General features: G+C 43.9%; 1 protein-coding gene across 10 annotated transcripts in view; it reads left to right on the top strand.

Moving 5' to 3' along the window:
• Positions 1-16853, top strand: part of iqsec1b (IQ motif and Sec7 domain ArfGEF 1b) — a 222108-nt gene that overhangs the window by 151548 nt on the left and 53707 nt on the right. The window contains exon 1 of one of the 10 annotated variants that reach the window (XM_037783383.1): positions 12335-12569. The exons of 8 other annotated variants lie outside the window; for them this stretch is intronic. In XM_037783383.1, the coding sequence (XP_037639311.1) occupies positions 12532-12569 (38 nt within the window). In that variant the 5' untranslated portion in view covers positions 12335-12531. Of the gene's footprint in view, positions 1-12334; positions 12570-15307; positions 15460-16853 lie in introns of those variants that run through there. One more of the 10 variants, XM_037783416.1, reaches the window with a different exon arrangement.

The following is a 16853-nucleotide window of genomic DNA, read 5'->3' as shown; positions in this document are numbered from 1 at the left end:
GCAACGCAATTCTGTTGCAATTCCATTGAAATGCGCTATAACGGAGCGTTTCAGACAGATATAGTTATAATACAGGTATATTCAGGAAGACAGGATGAGGAAAATGAAGGTTTTTTTAAACATTAAAGCATGTAAACATGTTCTAGTAGAAACACAAAATACAAGTATGAACCTGAAAATGAGCACGATATGTCCCCTTTAACATTTTTGGTCGCCTAAAAAAGTCTTATTCAGCGTTCGATTGTACTTAGCTCCGCCCTCTCGTGTCACTTTTGGTTGCAAAAATCCAAGATGGCGACTGCCAAAATGCTGAACTCGAGGCTTCAAAACGGCAGTCCACGAACCAACGGGTGACGTCACAATGTATGTTTGGCGTTCAAGTGGTTAAGTTGTGAAGAACACCGCTGCTAAGCAACGACAACGTTAACGTTACTGTTGGCGTCTAAAAGCCACAGAGGCTAACAGTTTAGCAAGCAGGTAACATAATGCAGGAAATGCAAAGGCATGATGGCAGAGGAAGAAGACGAGGTCGTTGGGAATATCAGCATTTTCCTCAGACATATTATAAAATTACGAAGAAAAACAATATACGGCTAAAATGACTATATATTAACTTATTATGCACAGAGGTCTGAGGTCGTGAATACGACATGAGGGGGCGTTCTTATGGGCCCAACTCGTAAACACGGTAAACACGACCCCATTTGCAGGCCTCATACGTCCACTTCTTATATACAGTCTATGGTTTATTTGTGTTTTCATGTTTACAGTGCGGAAAATCCTTGTAAATATGAATGTCACTCAGACATGCTGTAGCTTGCCTTGCGCTCGACACTTTTATTTCTGCATCAGTATTAGGAGATTAAGCCATAATGTTTCGGTTAGACAGAAATATGATCTCGTTTATTGCTCTCAATAAATGCTCGGGTGGAATTGTAATGGATTTAAATTGCCATAACAAAGAATAATTGTCACCGTAATAACTTCGATGTCATTTTAGCTCAGGCGACTGCTGCACTCTGAGTCCTTTTTAATCACTGTCAGGTGCTATAATTGGCCGGTCCCAGCATCAGTGGTGACCCCGGTCAATAATGACCGGACAGTGGCGGGGGGGCGGTCAGGGACGCCTCCGCCACCTGGGTCCTCATTCATCTTTTATGCATTTCGATGAGGCCGAGCTCATCCAATATTAATGGTCACGGCGGCCCTGAGCCTCGGATCACACCGCCACCTCGGCCGGCTCGGCTCTGACCCCGGGGCTGTCAGGTGTCCAGGGGGGGCTCGGCTCCGGCTCCGGCCCCGGACCCGGCTGCCCTGTGAGGCGCACCGAAGCCCAACTTCACCCTGACTCTGATAACAGCAATGTGCCACCTCCTAATGGCATTCTGACGGATTAGAGACACAGCGGCACTCTCACTGTATCCTGCAACCACTTCAGATCTGAAGCTATTGGCCACATTCGCCCTGACCTTTCTCCTCCAAAGTGCTTCTCCCAGTATGGCGTCGGAAAGTCCATTATTTTCTCCTCAGGAACAGTTCCGCCTCCACCTTTTGTAAATTCAGAAAAGGATTGTTAAGTTCCACCTAACAGCTGGAGGTAGCGCTTGCCAGATTGTGGCTGTGTGCATGCATAACTAACTCAAAACACAACATGTGTGGATTCCCACTGAAAAGCAGTGTGAAGGAGGTTTTTCATCATTAGAGCAGAGAATGCCCCGCCGCCAACATCTGGCTGGTCACATATGTTATTCCTAAAAACATCATTGTTTACAGTCAAATCATTGCCCCAAACCACCGGCAAGTCAAGCAGAGGGTTTAGGGAAGGAAACCCAAGATGGTCTTTTTCTCATTTAAAATGATTTGGAAAGGATCTGTCTTCAGTTTAAAAACAAAACAGTGTGTTGTAGCATTTTAAAATATAATTCTTTAGAGCATCGTTATACCACGAGAATGGATGGGTGTACAGATTGCTTCCAAAAGCTTTCGGCAATAATAGAAGTCATTACAAGTTTACCAAACACAGCTAAAGAAAATGAATTTAGAGGAAGTATTGTTATTCATTACTGTGAAAATAATGACCAACTGTTTGCCGTCTATTTACCCAAAGAGCAGCTCAGTTATATCACATTATAATGTGCAGCCCCATAGTTAATCAATGGGGGGCTAATGGTTCCTGGAACACCTCCTGCTACTCGCCAACGCCCTTTGGCTTTGCATTCTGGGAAAATATCCATCACAGGCAGTATTTATTCTTGGTTTTTGTGTTCACTGTTTTAATTGTATCAGCCAGGAGATGCAGTAGAGCCAGTAGATGAATATCTCTGTTGTACTGCTGAAGGCGAGGCATGTTGATGGGGATGAGTTTGGATTTTAAAACGAAGATACTGCTGGGATAGTTCTGAGGGTCTAGCATAAAGACTAACCCAGTAGCACAAAGACTAACGCAGTAGCACAAAGACTAACCCAGTAGCACAAAGACTAACCCAGTAGCACAAAGACTAACGCAGTAGCACAAAGACTAACCCAGCAGCACAAAGACTAACGCAGTAGCACAAAGACTAACCCAGTAGCACAAAGACTAACGCAGTAGCACAAAGACTAACCCAGTAGCACAAAGACTAACCCAGTAGCACAAAGACTAACCCAGCAGCACAAAGACTAACCCAGCAGCACAAAGACTAACCCAGTAGCACAAAGACTAACCCAGCAGCACAAAGACTAACCCAGTAGCACAAAGGCTAACCCAGTAATACAAAGACTAACCCAGTAGCACAAAGACTAACGCAGTAGCACAAAGACTAACCCAGTAGCACAAAGACTAACCCAGCAGCACAAAGACTAACCCAGTAGCACAAAGGCTAACCCAGTAACACAAAGACTAACCCAGTAACACAAAGACTAACGCAGTAACACAAAGACTAACCCAGTAGCACAAAGACTAACCCAGTAACACAAAGACTAACCCAGTAGCACACAGACTAACCCAGTAGCCCAAAGCACAACCACTGAGCCAATGAAGGATAAACGATTCCATCGCGGCCGGGACTTTCATGACGTCTATCTTGCTTGCGTTTATACGATTGTGGCGAGTAACAGAGGTGTTTATTTATTCTTATATTAAAGCTACGAGAGCTTGTGAAACGTAGCGAACGAGCCGCGACGCCAGCCAGCTTTACGTCACTTTAGTGTTCCTATTTGCGGTGCGAATGCAAATCAAAAAAAGCCCTTAAAAACACCTTAAGTCTCTGAACCGGTCACTGTGGTAAACTCCTGTCTGTTTAGAATGCTAACAGCTTCCAGTTTAGTATAATCTAGCCAATTAATTCATGCTATTATACGTGCAGGTCTGAGAAAAAGCGCATAATAAGACATCAGCGCAGTAGTTCTTTATTTGTCGACGGTCGCAAATTACAACCAAATTGCCAGCAAGTTATTCACGGACCAGCCTTTAACCTCTCTTCAACTTTAATTCTCCTCCTCTCTCCATCGCCTCCTCCTCCTCTTCCTCCACTTTTATTATTCGTGGCTGAACTCTGTAATCAATTAGTTTGAGAGAAGGCCCAATCAATTCCTGCTCATTTGCAATTCCTCCCCGTTAAACACTTTCCCTTTATTGCCAATGTCATAATTAATGCGGAGGAGATTGAGAGGATGGGAGGGAGGGAAGAGGGAGGGGACTTAGAAGAGGGAGGATGGTGTTGGCAGGGGAGGTGTGTGCTTCCTGCTGTTCTCACCCTCTGCTCATCCAGACGACAGTCATGCCGTACACACACACCACACCGCCACTAATCATATGTTTAATGGGCCATGTCACACATACATTGTACATTAGGCTGTACAGCGAAGGTATAAATGGTCATAGAGGCTTTGCAGTCATGTCAGATATGGTAGTCACCATGCTCAAGATATCCATCCTTGATTTTCAAGTGGCCAATCGTTTATATTTGCTTAGTGACCCCTCGGCAATCATGCCAAATTTGGTGCTTGTATCACAATTTGCACATTTTGACTGAAAAATTGATGTTGTCCGCTCCACTAGATACAATCAGGCTTCTTTTAGCAACCAGAGGAGTCGCCCCCTGCTGGCTGTTAGACAGAATGCAGGTTTAAGGCACTTCAGCATTGACTTCACTTCTCAGACCTGGAGGTTGCCGTCTGGTTAAAACACAGGAAGCATCCATAATCTACCTAAAACTGAGGTTAACTGGTGATCGCCCCGTACCAAATGACTCCCTCCCTGTAAAAGGATGCATAGATACTAAGAAAGAAGAATTCATGAGCCAGTAGATGTGATGCACACAGCTGTGTGGAAGCATGTTTTATGAGCCGTAGGATGAGATGGCAGTGAGATTTTGGGGGGCAGGTGGTGCACCGCTGGTAATTACTGGGCAGCGGCGCTGCACAGTCAGTGGTCCCCACACACCAATCTGTCTTCCTCCGGCCCTAATGAAAAGGCTTTTAACATCTGATTAGCTCTTAATGTCGCTCGGTGGGCGTGGGTGTGGTTTGGATACGAGAGACTGGGGGAACATGCAGATATCTGATTGAGGAGCCGAGTGATCCAGGTGTAGATAATTGCGCTTGGAGGTCTGTAATGTTTTCACAAGTGTGTATTTGCATGTTTAGATGGGACATTTTATGGGTGCATTTCCTCTCTTGTCTGTCTGATGGATTGTGCAGATGAAGTATTTGACGACGCCGATTATGAATTCATAGCAGATTATCCTCACGACTGAGACCATAATGGGCATCGGGGACATAACGGCTGGCATTTTCCACCAGTTAGTGTGATATCTTTTGCTTTATCTTAACATGCCTTTACCCTGCTCTCGTTCTCTCTCTTTCTCTTCTGGCTTGAAAACAACAATTCCTCAAAGAGCCGCTAACAATCACGTTGTTGTGTTTCTCCTTCATGCCGACGGCTTTCATCTGATCCCCTCTATCAAGTCACAGTGACAAGAGTTGCTCGGTAGGAATGAGCTCCCACAGCGTATCAATACGAGCTCCCTTTGAAGACCGACTTTCTCCACCAAAACAATTCTTTGACTATTTTCTTAGCTTTGCAGTTTCTCGTACTTTTTCACTGTTTGACAAGAAAGTTATCACAAATGTCAGCCAGCCTTTCATGATAGTTTTCACCCAAGACAAACGCATTTTGTAAGATGTTTTTTAATGCCTTGAAAGTCTGGAAGTATTGTTCGTGAAATGGTCAAAAGGTATCTGGTATTGTGTTTCTGTGTGACACGGCGTGTAGTGAGATTGTCTAACATCTGACTGTACAAGCTCATCATTTTGTCGAGGATTAAACAGAGTCACATTGGATGTTTTCAGAGTGTCTGGTAGACTGTTAACTGATGCTCAGAGTTATCTGTGCTGACGTCTGACATGTGTTGTGTGAAATGTGTTGTAAACACCAGCTGCTGTGCTTGGTTATGCTTGGTTCTGTATGTTTATGTGGAAATGGCAGTTTTTTTAGATTAATTCACGCTTGAATATATTTCTTTTTGGACTGTTGTTTTTGCGAGGAGTACTTTCACACAAAACGTAAATATTATGCGACGGAAAAAGCTGATTTTCTGAGCTTTTGCACCGCGAATAAAGGCATCGATCAATCAAGTTGTGCAGAGCGGGTTGAACTGCACCTTTATTTTTAGGGATGCACAGATACCACTTTTTTCAGACCGAATACAAGTACTTCCATTTGGGTACTCACCGATACCGAGTACCGATACGAGTACTTCTCTGTGCCAAAAGACCCTCGTTAACAGCCAGCTGGAGGGTGTGAGCGACACATGGCAGGCTGGAGAGTCCCACATATGAGGTGGTGCGCCGCGTCTTTTATTACAACTTGGGTTTATTTTTGTAGTTTATTTTTGTAAATACGTATACTTGCCAAAGCAATTGCTGAAATCTGGGACCAGTGCAGTGATTTGTGCTTCTCACGTGTTGCCGTTAAATACTAGCCACAGAGCTACGAGTCTGTGATTCTGAAGAATAAATACCCAACAAACTTTGAAAAACCCTATTTGAAGGTATTTCCAGAATTAAACAATACTCCGTCCGCTGCAGGATTTAAACAAAGATTGTACCCGGAACTTGTAACTCCTAATCCAAACAAAGAAGGTAGCTGTATGTCATCAGGTGTACTTATCTATATTGCTGTTACTTTTTAATATTTGATATAGTATCATACAAAATAACTAATTTATATCTTAGTCTGTGTTGTAAATCTTAGCAAAGAGATGTTATATCCAGCTAACTGGATAGGAAATATTTCATGTTGGAGGATTCTGGGAGTACCTGCAGATTTACAGATTAATTTCCCAAAAGGCCAAGGTGACATCTTCAAGTGACTTGTTTTGTGTAACCAAATGTACTATCACATAAAACCAGAAAAAGAAAGAAGGAACCAGCAAATCCTCACATTTAAGATGCTGGATCTAGGTGACGCTTACTTCAGTCTATGAGAGCCGGCTGTCAATCACTTGAACTCCGACCAAACGGTCAAACTAGGCAGCGCTGATCAAATATGAATCAATATTCTGTTACGTTAAAATTTCTCTCATCAGATGTTTTCAGAATCATCTTGTAGTGCACGGTTTAGCTGTAAAATGAGTACGTTTGTGACGCCGCCGCCATTGTGAAATCTGATGAAGGAACGCCAAGTTCCGGTCACCTGACAGGAGCACAGAAATGAAATGACCTGTGATTGGTCAAAGTCTCCCGTCACGGGCTAGATGTTCTAAAGCCTGAAAACAGAGCCATGAGGAGGAGCAGAAGTCTAGTTTTCTCTCAGAACACTTGAATTACAATATGCTGAAAGGTTATTATGGGATTTTTGCCCAATGATGCCAACAATATACTGACTACTGCAGCTTTAAACGAGGGGATTTATCTCTCAGAAAAACAGATGCTCAGCTCTGTGACGCGAATGTAATGTTGGCGGAGTTAGGCGGTGTCTAGCGGTGAGGTGAGGAGATTGCAGCCAACTGAAGCCTCTCCCGTGTGCCAAGCGTGTTGGAGAGTTACAATGGCCGATGCAAAATCTCTAGAGCTATTTGGAGCAGAGCCTGTGGGTAGTGTGTGTGTGTGTGTGTGTGTGTGTGTGTGTGTGTGTGTGTACGTGGGAAGTGAGTAGTGAAGCAAGAGACAGAGAGCGGCGGCGACAGGAGCAAGTGACGTTATCGACTCCAGTCCAAGCAGGAACAGATAACGGTGTTTGGTTTGTCCGTTCTGGGCTACTGTAGAAACATGACGGTACAACATGGCGGACTCCGTGAAGAGAGGACCCGCTCCCTATGTAGATATAAACGGCTCATTCTAAGCTAACGAAAACATGGTAATTAATATTATATTCCATTTCTGCCAATAGATCCCCCTCAATGTTACACACTGTTCCTTTAACTTTGGGGGGTTTGGTTGTCTGTCAGCTCGTGTTTCTCGCTCCATCTGACTTCTTTATAACAATCTTGCCGTGTTCCCAGATCTCGGTATTTAACTTGGCGAGTACGATGTCATTATAACTAACGGGAAAGATGGCGAGCCTCTGCAGCGAGCAGCCCAGGTTGTAATAAAGCAGATTTATCCTTCCGGTGATGCTCGGCCCATGAGGTGGCACTCAGCATCCCGACAGCAGGACGAGGCCAACATCTCTCCTCCGCACAAGACAGTAAACACTCATTAAGTCGCTCTGCCTGTGCACACAAACATCTGCCGTCTGTTGCCGCGGTGATTCAGTGGACCCCATCCAGCACCTACTGTAGTCATCCGCCGCGGCATCTCGACAGCTCTTTGTGCAGCGGTACTTCAGTGCTCGCCATGCCAGCCAACCCCAGAGCGTGCCGGTACCAACCCGAGCATCTTACTGAAGTGAAAGAGGATGTGTGCCATGTGATCGAGGCTGAGCTCTGGAGCCTGCTGTTAGCACACATATGAGAGAGCATACGCTTAAATGTTTTGACAAAAGCCCTGGCGTAGCAGAGACGGGGCTCTCGTCTTCTCCCCGCGGAGGCTTCGCGTCCTGACATCACAGACTTCGGGAAGATTTCACTGTCAAGGATGCGCCTCAGATTCTCGCTGCTGTAGAGCCGCATGTCTGAATCTGTACGGAGGTGTTCTTCTGAGGCGGCGACGTTTCATTCCTATCAGTGCCGGAGTGATTACATCAACCTGCTGTGCGTGAAGTGTCTTCTGAGATTCGGGTCGCCACAATCAGCCCTGAGCTGCTTTTATTCTTTGAATGAAAAACCATTGATTCAATTAGAGGATCCAGGAGGCCGCTCTAAAAGAGAGAGAGCCGTTTCATGAGACGTCTCTCATGGACGTTGTTTTTCAGAGCACTTGTTACATCTGGACACCTTGGTGTTGTGACAGGCTTGTCAGGAGATGCAGTTGAAAGCTGCTCTCTTGCTTTTCTCTCACTCCGGCTCTTTTTCTCTTAGTGGCGCTGAAGGCGATGGTACTGACGCGGCGTCAGAAGTAGTGCCAACACAACACCGAGCCTCTGGGCTGCGGGCCGCTCTAATGAGCTCCCCTGAGTGGTTAGCAGGCTGATGGAGATGGCCCGGCCTCTCTCTCCTCCCCCTCACTCAGCGTGCCTGCTTCTAATTGGTGGGAGAAGAAAAAGAGAGACGTCAGAATTACGGAAGACAATGCTTTGGTCAAAAGAGAGGAGAAAAAAGAAAATCTGTTTCCACCTCATCTGAATGCATCTTCAACCCCAATTATAATTTCTGGCTCAGGCCGGAGGACGACATCAGGCAATATGTCCTGAGCCGGAGGGGAAGGACATGTGTGAAGAGAGAGGTGGCAGGTGTTTGTTTTGTGTTCTTTTGGAAGATGTGAGAGTCAGATGTGCCAAATATCTGCTGGTTGCTCAGCTAATTTTCATCATATTGTTGGCAGCTGAATATCAGAGGTCTCCTCATGATCCTGAGCTGGAGAGAAGCTGAACGCTGGAATGATGACGCCCTCTACTGGTCACAAACCATCACAGACAGAAAGGAAAGAAAAAGACTGGACAACTCATGATTTCTATTTCTTTTAATTTGTATATACTTTATTTCAGTGCACAAGTTATTTTCTAATTCTTTACACTGCAAATTTTTCTTAAAATATATATTATATATTTATATAAAAAACATTATCACATATAAAAAAGTTCTAAACAAAAGCTTTTAGGTGTGCAGCTTAAATTAATAAAACTACCAGTCTTCCAATTCAGCTGATTATCCATATTAATTAGTTTGTTCATCTATCAGTTACGTGGCACAATTAAATGACTTGGGGTTTAAACTGAGCTGTTGCGGCTGTTTCCTCCCGCTCTGTGAATTATATTATTAGAAATATATTTTTTAAAACATGGATCATGCACAAAAACTGAGTTGACTATTCACATACGAAACATTTAAAGTCATGTTTTAAGATATAAAAAATACGCTTTGAATAACAATTTGTGTCGGATTTGGTTAACAAAAAAGTTAAACTGGTTAGTAAAAAAAAAAAAAATCCTACGTCTTCACCTCTCATTGCAAAATAATCTATGAATATGCAAATCATTTTTATTACAAAAGTTGAACTGCTTGACACCAGATGTGTCCTACTTCACTGAGAAGTCTTTCCTCGGTGTATGTGAGGTTTCAAGTTTCCACATTACATTTGTGTTGTTTATTCATCCAATGATTACTAGTCTTTGAGTTACTAGTCTTCTAGTACTATACTAGTCTTCTAAACTAGTTGTGATGTCACAAACATACACGTCTTAAAGGTCCCATATTGTAAAAAGTGAGATTTTCATGTATTTTATATCATAGAGCAGGTTTAAGTGCTTTATAAATACTGTTAAACTCAGAAAATGAACAGTAGCAAGACTAGTATAGTCCTTATAAATCAAGATATTTAAATTCATCAGTCTAAAGCTGACTTTCAGTGTTTCAACTTAAAAATAATGCTGTGTGTCGCAATCATATCAGAGTTTCTGTTGGCTCAAAGATAACATGATTGTGAGTTTGTTTTATTGGTGCAAATGGTCCCCATCTCTAGACATGCACTTTTTAATGATACAGCACAATTTTATAATTTAAAGCAGACCCCCTGACAGAGTTCCACGGACCCCTCGGGGTCCCCGAACCCCACTTTGAGAATCACTGTTTTACTGAACTTAGCTTTTGAATTGTCATAGTTCCTCTTCTCGCTCCTTTCCTTCCTAAAATAAACTCCAGGTTTTCGTTCACTCAGACTCCTGTAAGCTCTGAAATCTTTTCTCAGCTGAGTGCACACAGCTCTAATCTGTTTCTCCTCTAAAATCAAATTTGCTTTACAACGTTTTACAACACAAAAGCAGTGACTGGCAGCTTCTTTTCTCCACACCGTGACTTATTAACCACAGTCTGATGTATTGATAAGACGTGTCGTGTGAGTGCTGAGTTTATATCTGACATAGCGATGATGTGATGACTATTCAGCCTGTCAGAAAATATCCTGTAATGAGGAATGTTCAGCGTTTTATTACTGAAAGGGTTTTATTCAATAAAAAAAAGAGAAGTGCAAGCATTTAGGAAATGCCTCTCGGGTGTAAAGTGATAACTACCACCTTAAAACCAGGAGGAACTGCTTCTCTTCCCTTTAAAATGTTTCATTATAAAGGAGTCAAATAACATGTAAAGGGGCCAAAAGTTCCCCCGTAACTCTGCTCGGGTTTAGTTAGTGTCCGTCTGCGCAGCATTAACACGCTGCTTCATGTTGCAAGGTGTGAAACGGTGCTGCTGATCCCTGTGATGTCACAAGCTGTCCTGCTTTCAGAGGCTTATTGAGAAAAGGTAGCAAGCTGCTTTATCCTCATTAGCATCATTACGTTATGACGTGCCTCTAGCTATTGTTGTCTTTCTCTGTCTCCCTCCCTCCCTCCCTTGTTTTTCTGCCCTTTCCTCTGAAGCTAAACAATGCGTATTTTTATTGAATTTGCAAGAGTGAAGAGAGACACGGTGATAAAGAAGTGGTAGAGGACACGTTAGAGCCGCTCATGAGGAGTTTCCCTTCACTGTGTCCTTGTCCTCCGCTGAAAGAAACCACCACTCAGATGCTGTTGAACATGAGGTGCTTAACCTCAATCAATCCAGCGAGGCCTGCGGTGGCTGCAAGGTTCAAACCGCCTCCGAATATTAGTTCCTCTGTAAGATACATAGACTGTGAGAGAGAGAGTGTTCAGTAGAGAGGGAACGGGTCGGATTATCATGTTGAGGGAAGTTACAGCTCTGTTTGCTGCAATTGTTCCTTCTTGTTTAGTGTCAAAAGCACCATGATGATCAAATGCAAACAACAGGGTTGCATTTAAGTTTAAAGCTGCAGCTGACTGATTTTACATATCAAAGTCATCATGTAAACTTGTCAGGATACGCCACACGTTTCCGACACCCCAGGGATGTTTACTGTACTCTCTCACCGACTCGCTGGTTACGTGACGGCCACCTCCGCGTGATGTCGGCATGGCTGCAAGTTGATTCTCTTTCTACTTTTTCACTTAAGGCCGCTGCTTTTTGCACTTCCTTTATTCAAAATGAATGGGAGGACTTGCATTGTTGCCACACTGCCTGATCTGGTGTGAATGCAGCATAAAGGTCAGCACATCTCGACCTCTGCTGCTTGAATTCACATCTGTCTTTTGCGAGTCCTCCCAAATAGTTGAAATTGTACTAAATCACAGAATTTCCCCTTTTTAACACAATATTGGAACCCGTCACAACTCTAAAGTTGACTGACAGGTCTTTCAAGACGGGAACTGATACCAGAAAACAACTTTGTTTGACAGTTAGTGATGTCAGAGCAAATGTCAAAGGCCTGAAAGCCCGAGAAAGGTGTCAGTTTTTCTTTTCCTCCAGTAATGCCTGCAAACACTGGAGACTTACATTTGTCATTATGATTTACTGACAAACATGGAACAAAAACTATCACAGGGTCTTTTATTTTTAGGCATTGTTTTTTAACAATTTGGCAAGAATGTGGTTGTAATCACTCATTTTATCTTCAAATTTAATAATAAAATGTAAAATAACATAATTTGTTCTTGTTTCTAACGATGCTACTGGAGGAAATAATCTTAAAGTAGTCTGCTTTACTTTAAAGTATCACTTGTTTGCAGGACGTTTTTGTGCACGCTGTAGAGTCAAATACTTTCCACACTCTTGCTAAGATGGATATTTTTTGCAGCACGGGGACCGGCGAGGAAAGCTTTAAACCTCGCTGATGTTTTTATAGCCATGGAGCTAAACGGGGACACCACCTGTCAGAAGAAGCCATTAGAGGGAAATCCCATTACCGGTAATCCTATAGGCCCTGTGGTACGAGCACAGCGAACTAGTCTCCGCTCTCTCCCTTTTGTCTCTCCGTTTGTCCCTTTTTTTGGCAACCGCCGACAGTCGCGCTACCACATCAGTCGTCGTGGCGACAGGCCCGTGAGTGTGCCAGAGTTAGAAGGGGGCAGGACCCCTGGCAGACTTCCTCCCAGGTGGATAGAGAGGCTCGATCGGGATATTAATGCCGCTCCGTGCCAGCTGCAGTTTACAGTCGCAACAGTAAGTCTTATCCTCCGAGGGCCTGCTGGTCTTCACTGTAACAATTCTGTGTGCTCGGTTGGTTTAACTTCCTGCTATTGTCAGATTCAGTGGAGCATTCTTAATTACCAGCTTGTCTTTACAGTTTCAACAATGTTTAAGATCACAAAGTTAGCATTTTTAGCAAATAAGAAGCTTCATATCAACGCTGTGCTGCCGTGTTGTTGTAGCAGTGGGTCTCAGTCGGTTACAGGAGCCATGTCATATCAAGATAACCTCAATACTTGTATGGTGCCGACCAATATGTGTCTGTTAGGGTTGAGTGGTATCTATTTTTTCACACCTTCCAGACATATCTGTGTACAAAACAAGTGGCTTGTCGCTGAAATGAGAATAGCAGGTCCACCTCAAGTGAGCTTCGGTCAAAGTTGACAAGAAAGACACAGGAACTTGTCTCGGGTCTTGAGGAGTTGTATAATTTATTCAGTGACAAATAAACTGTACACATACTCCACTGCTACGTTCACAGCTACAGTACAACGTTACTGATAACTTCATACTCATTACGTAACGTTACGCACACAACCTACAAGTTTTAGTGGCTACTTGTGTAACACATTTTGATTTAAAGAACATCTTGAAAATACATTAAAATTCCCCGCAGCTTAGGCCCGGCAGGCTCGAAATACACCGGCAGAAATCCTGATACAGCATCTCTGCATCAGTTTGATAGAAAGAGGAGCATCTGTATTCTTGACTCTGTAGTCCCAAGTATCAAAAACTGTCCAACAAAGTAACACAAGTTACCATTGAATGTCTGCTCAGATTTGTAATCTTGTTTACTTATAAGTTCTTGTTTGGCTGCTGTGGTTTAGACAACATTTAATATCTGTTAACTTTGACTTTTGTCAATGGAAACATGACTACGAGTCTACAGTCGCACAAGCTCTGAGGCTGTATTGACTTAGGCACAGCTGTGATTTGAGCTAAATGCTAACATCAGTATGCTAACATCCTTAGAGTGACAATGCTAATATGCCAATGTTTAGCAGGTTCATCATCTGAGTTTAGTGTGTTAGCATGCAAACACTAACCACATCTGAGGCTGTTGGGAATGTCATCATTTCTGCAGGTATTTGGTCATGAACCAAGGTGTAATTTTGGTCTATTTTGGTTGTTATAGTCGGTCCTGAGGAGGACATGAATGTCTGGCAATGCATCCAACGGTCGTTTAGATATTTCAGTCTGGATGAAAGTGTTCGACCGACTGACAGACAGACATCTCCGTCCCTAAAGCGACGCCGTTTCTGTGGCTAAAAACGTGTTTCTGTTTCTCAAAGTGAGGTATCACCTAAAGTATCATTTTGGTATTTGGTACCAAATTTCAGGCATCGTGCTGGCAGTTGTGTCAAAATTAAACCAAAAACAAAACCAACACACCATTTGAGCTGAAATCTTAAAGGTCCCAAATTGTAAGAAGTGAGATTTTCTTGTCTTTTATATCATAAAGCCGGTTTAAGTGCTCTATAAATTCTGTTAAAGTATCAAAACGCTCAATCCATTGAGAAATACACACAGTCCGTATTCAGAAACGGAGCTTTTGAAACAAGCCGTCAGGATTTCTGTCCATTTGTGATGTCACAAATATACAATATTTAGATCATTACTCAGTTTCAAACGTAATGTATTCATGCTTCTAACGGCATCTGCAAGATTTCACAGACCGGAGAACAAGCAGTCAGAGCTGATCTGAGGTCTGCTGTCCAGCTGCCGTCCATGAGAGCCGGCTGTCAATCACTCTGAACTCCGACCAAACGGTCAAACTAGGCAGCGCTGATCAAATATGAATCAATATTCTGTTACGTTAATGTCTATTTCTCTCCTCACATGTTCTCAGAATCATCTTATAGTGCACGGTTTAGCTGTAAAATGAGAAAGTTTATGACGCCGACGCCATTGTAGAAATCTGGTGAAGGAACGCCAAGTTCTGGTCACATGACAGGAGCACAGCCAATAGGAACGCTCTATCAATGAAATGACCTGTGATTGGTCAAAGTCTCCCGTCACAGGTTAGATGTTCTAAAGCCTGAAAACAGAGCCATGAGGAGGAGCAGAAGTCTAGTTTACTCTCACAACACTTGAATTACAATATGCTGAAAGGTTATTATGGGATTTTTGCCCAATGATGCCAAAAATATATACTGCCTACTGCAGCTTTAAGTCAGCTATGTTATTGTTATAAGATATCTTATAATTACAATCGCCACCACTTGTGCTTAAATGCTTCTGTTATCTGACGACTGGGCCTTTTTAAGGAAGAAGAAGCAGAACAGCAGAAAGTCAACCTTTTCTCTATAGCCGGATTGATTTTTGTCTGCACTGGTGCTTGTTTGTCACACTCATAATTTACCCTCATGTTTTATTATTTTCCACCTCACTTGCCAAAGAAGTCTGCACATTTTCCCCCTGCAATCAAACTCGGAGCAGCTCATCTCATTAATTACCACACCTTCACCCCCGAGGCGAGGAAATAGCCAGTCTGTGAAATGACTGAATTAAAAAGCTGCACACTCCTCCTGAGTTTCACTGACTCCGACTGTGTGCAGAGACAAACCTTGACCTTGCAGCACCGCCACTCGCCGGGCTGCATCGGGCTGGACACACAACTCTGCCGAGAGGGGAGGAGAGAGAGAGAGAAGAGGGGAGGGGCCGAGAGAGTCGTGTGGAGAGAGTGACAGAGGGGTTGGGAGAGAGAGGCTCAGAGAGCACAGGAGGCACATAGAGAGAGAGAGAGGTGTGGAGGAGAGGGCCCGAGCCGTCTCTCTCTCTCTCTGGAGCTGGAGGTGGAAGGATGCTGCTTCGCTTTCATCCTGCCAGCGTCGACTGTGTCCCGGGCTGCCTCTCTCTGCCGGTAGGGCTTTCACTTCTCCTTTCTTTTCTTTTTCTTGTGTCATCTACCTACGTATTCTGCTCTTGGCGTGAGTGTGTGAGGTGAAAATAGGAGAGAGGAGAGCGCTGCGGGGCTGCATATACTCTGTTTACACCCGCCGCCCAGGCAGGTGTCTGGCAGAGATGACTGCAGCAGCTGCACTGGCATGCCCCCCCCTCTCCACCCTCCATCTCCATCCATCTCTCTCTCCTGTAGTCTGATGTCATGGCAGCTGATGTTTGCTGGAGGACACACACAGCTCGCTGCAAACTAGAGCTGAAGGGCCGTTTCAACTTCTCAGACAGTGCCCGGACTGTTGTTGTTTCCATCCCTCCCTCTCCCCTCCAGTCATGCAGAGGCTGGTGTGTCCTCCAAGCATCGGGGGGGCATTGATTGTTGTTTTTTTGGTTGTCTTTAACTCTGCTGCATCCTCGTCCTTTTTTGCTGAGCACAGTGTGGCCGTGTGATGAATCCCTATTGATCCTTTAAACAGAACCAGGAATAGTTCATTACATCAGGCTGCTCTCTGCTGACTTCGACAACACTCCACTTAGTGCCGTGCCATACTCTCCCCCATTACTGCAAATGAGATGGAGGGTCACTAGCAGTCACTCCTCCGCCTTTAAAACATTTTTCTCTTCTTCTTATATTAATACAGTTTAATAGGTTTTAGCAAAAGCACACATTAATTCATCAATAATGAGTTAGGGGCACCGGCCCGCGGCGCAGGATTATGTGCGACTTGTGTGATCTTTGAGGATATAATTCCATCTCCGAGGCCAGATCTGTTTTTTTATCGGTTCTTGGTTTACGTCCTCAGGGGCAGGATTTTCACGTCGGGTAGATTATGCAGAATTAATCTGCTTGGTATCAGATAATTCTACAATGATGAAATCCTCTGTGGTTATGAATTAAAACGGGCTGTTGTTGTTTCACGCTAACGAGAGTTCACTGAATTTACCTTTTTATTGGTTTCATATATCGCAGCTGTCAAGAAAGACGATTTGTATTCTTGTCCAACATTTACCGAAACATTTTCCTGCCTGCTTTCAATCTGTAACTCGGCCGTTTCAGCAAAACAAACCTGCTGGTGCTCAGAGAGGATAACACATCCTACGTCTCTGCTGGAGGAGCCTTTCCTACCAGTGAAGTGCACTGAAGCATTTAGGCTGTTTTAATGCAAAATACATCAGCATGTGTTCAATAAATCATGGGCCCATCAGAGGAGTTTTCTGAAGCAGCCGAGAGGGAGCCAGGAAGCTGTGACAAACGTATGATGAGTCATCTTGCGTTTTGTTTAAAAAGGCGGGGAGGTGAAGCCGGGCCGGGCCGGGCCGGGCCAAGGCTCACTCTGCTGGCCTCGTCATTCATTATCA

This window comes from Sebastes umbrosus, chromosome 1, assembly GCF_015220745.1.
Source record: "Sebastes umbrosus isolate fSebUmb1 chromosome 1, fSebUmb1.pri, whole genome shotgun sequence".
NCBI classification, from domain to species: Eukaryota; Metazoa; Chordata; class Actinopteri; order Perciformes; family Sebastidae; genus Sebastes; species Sebastes umbrosus.
This window is presented reverse-complemented; position numbering and strand designations above follow the sequence as displayed.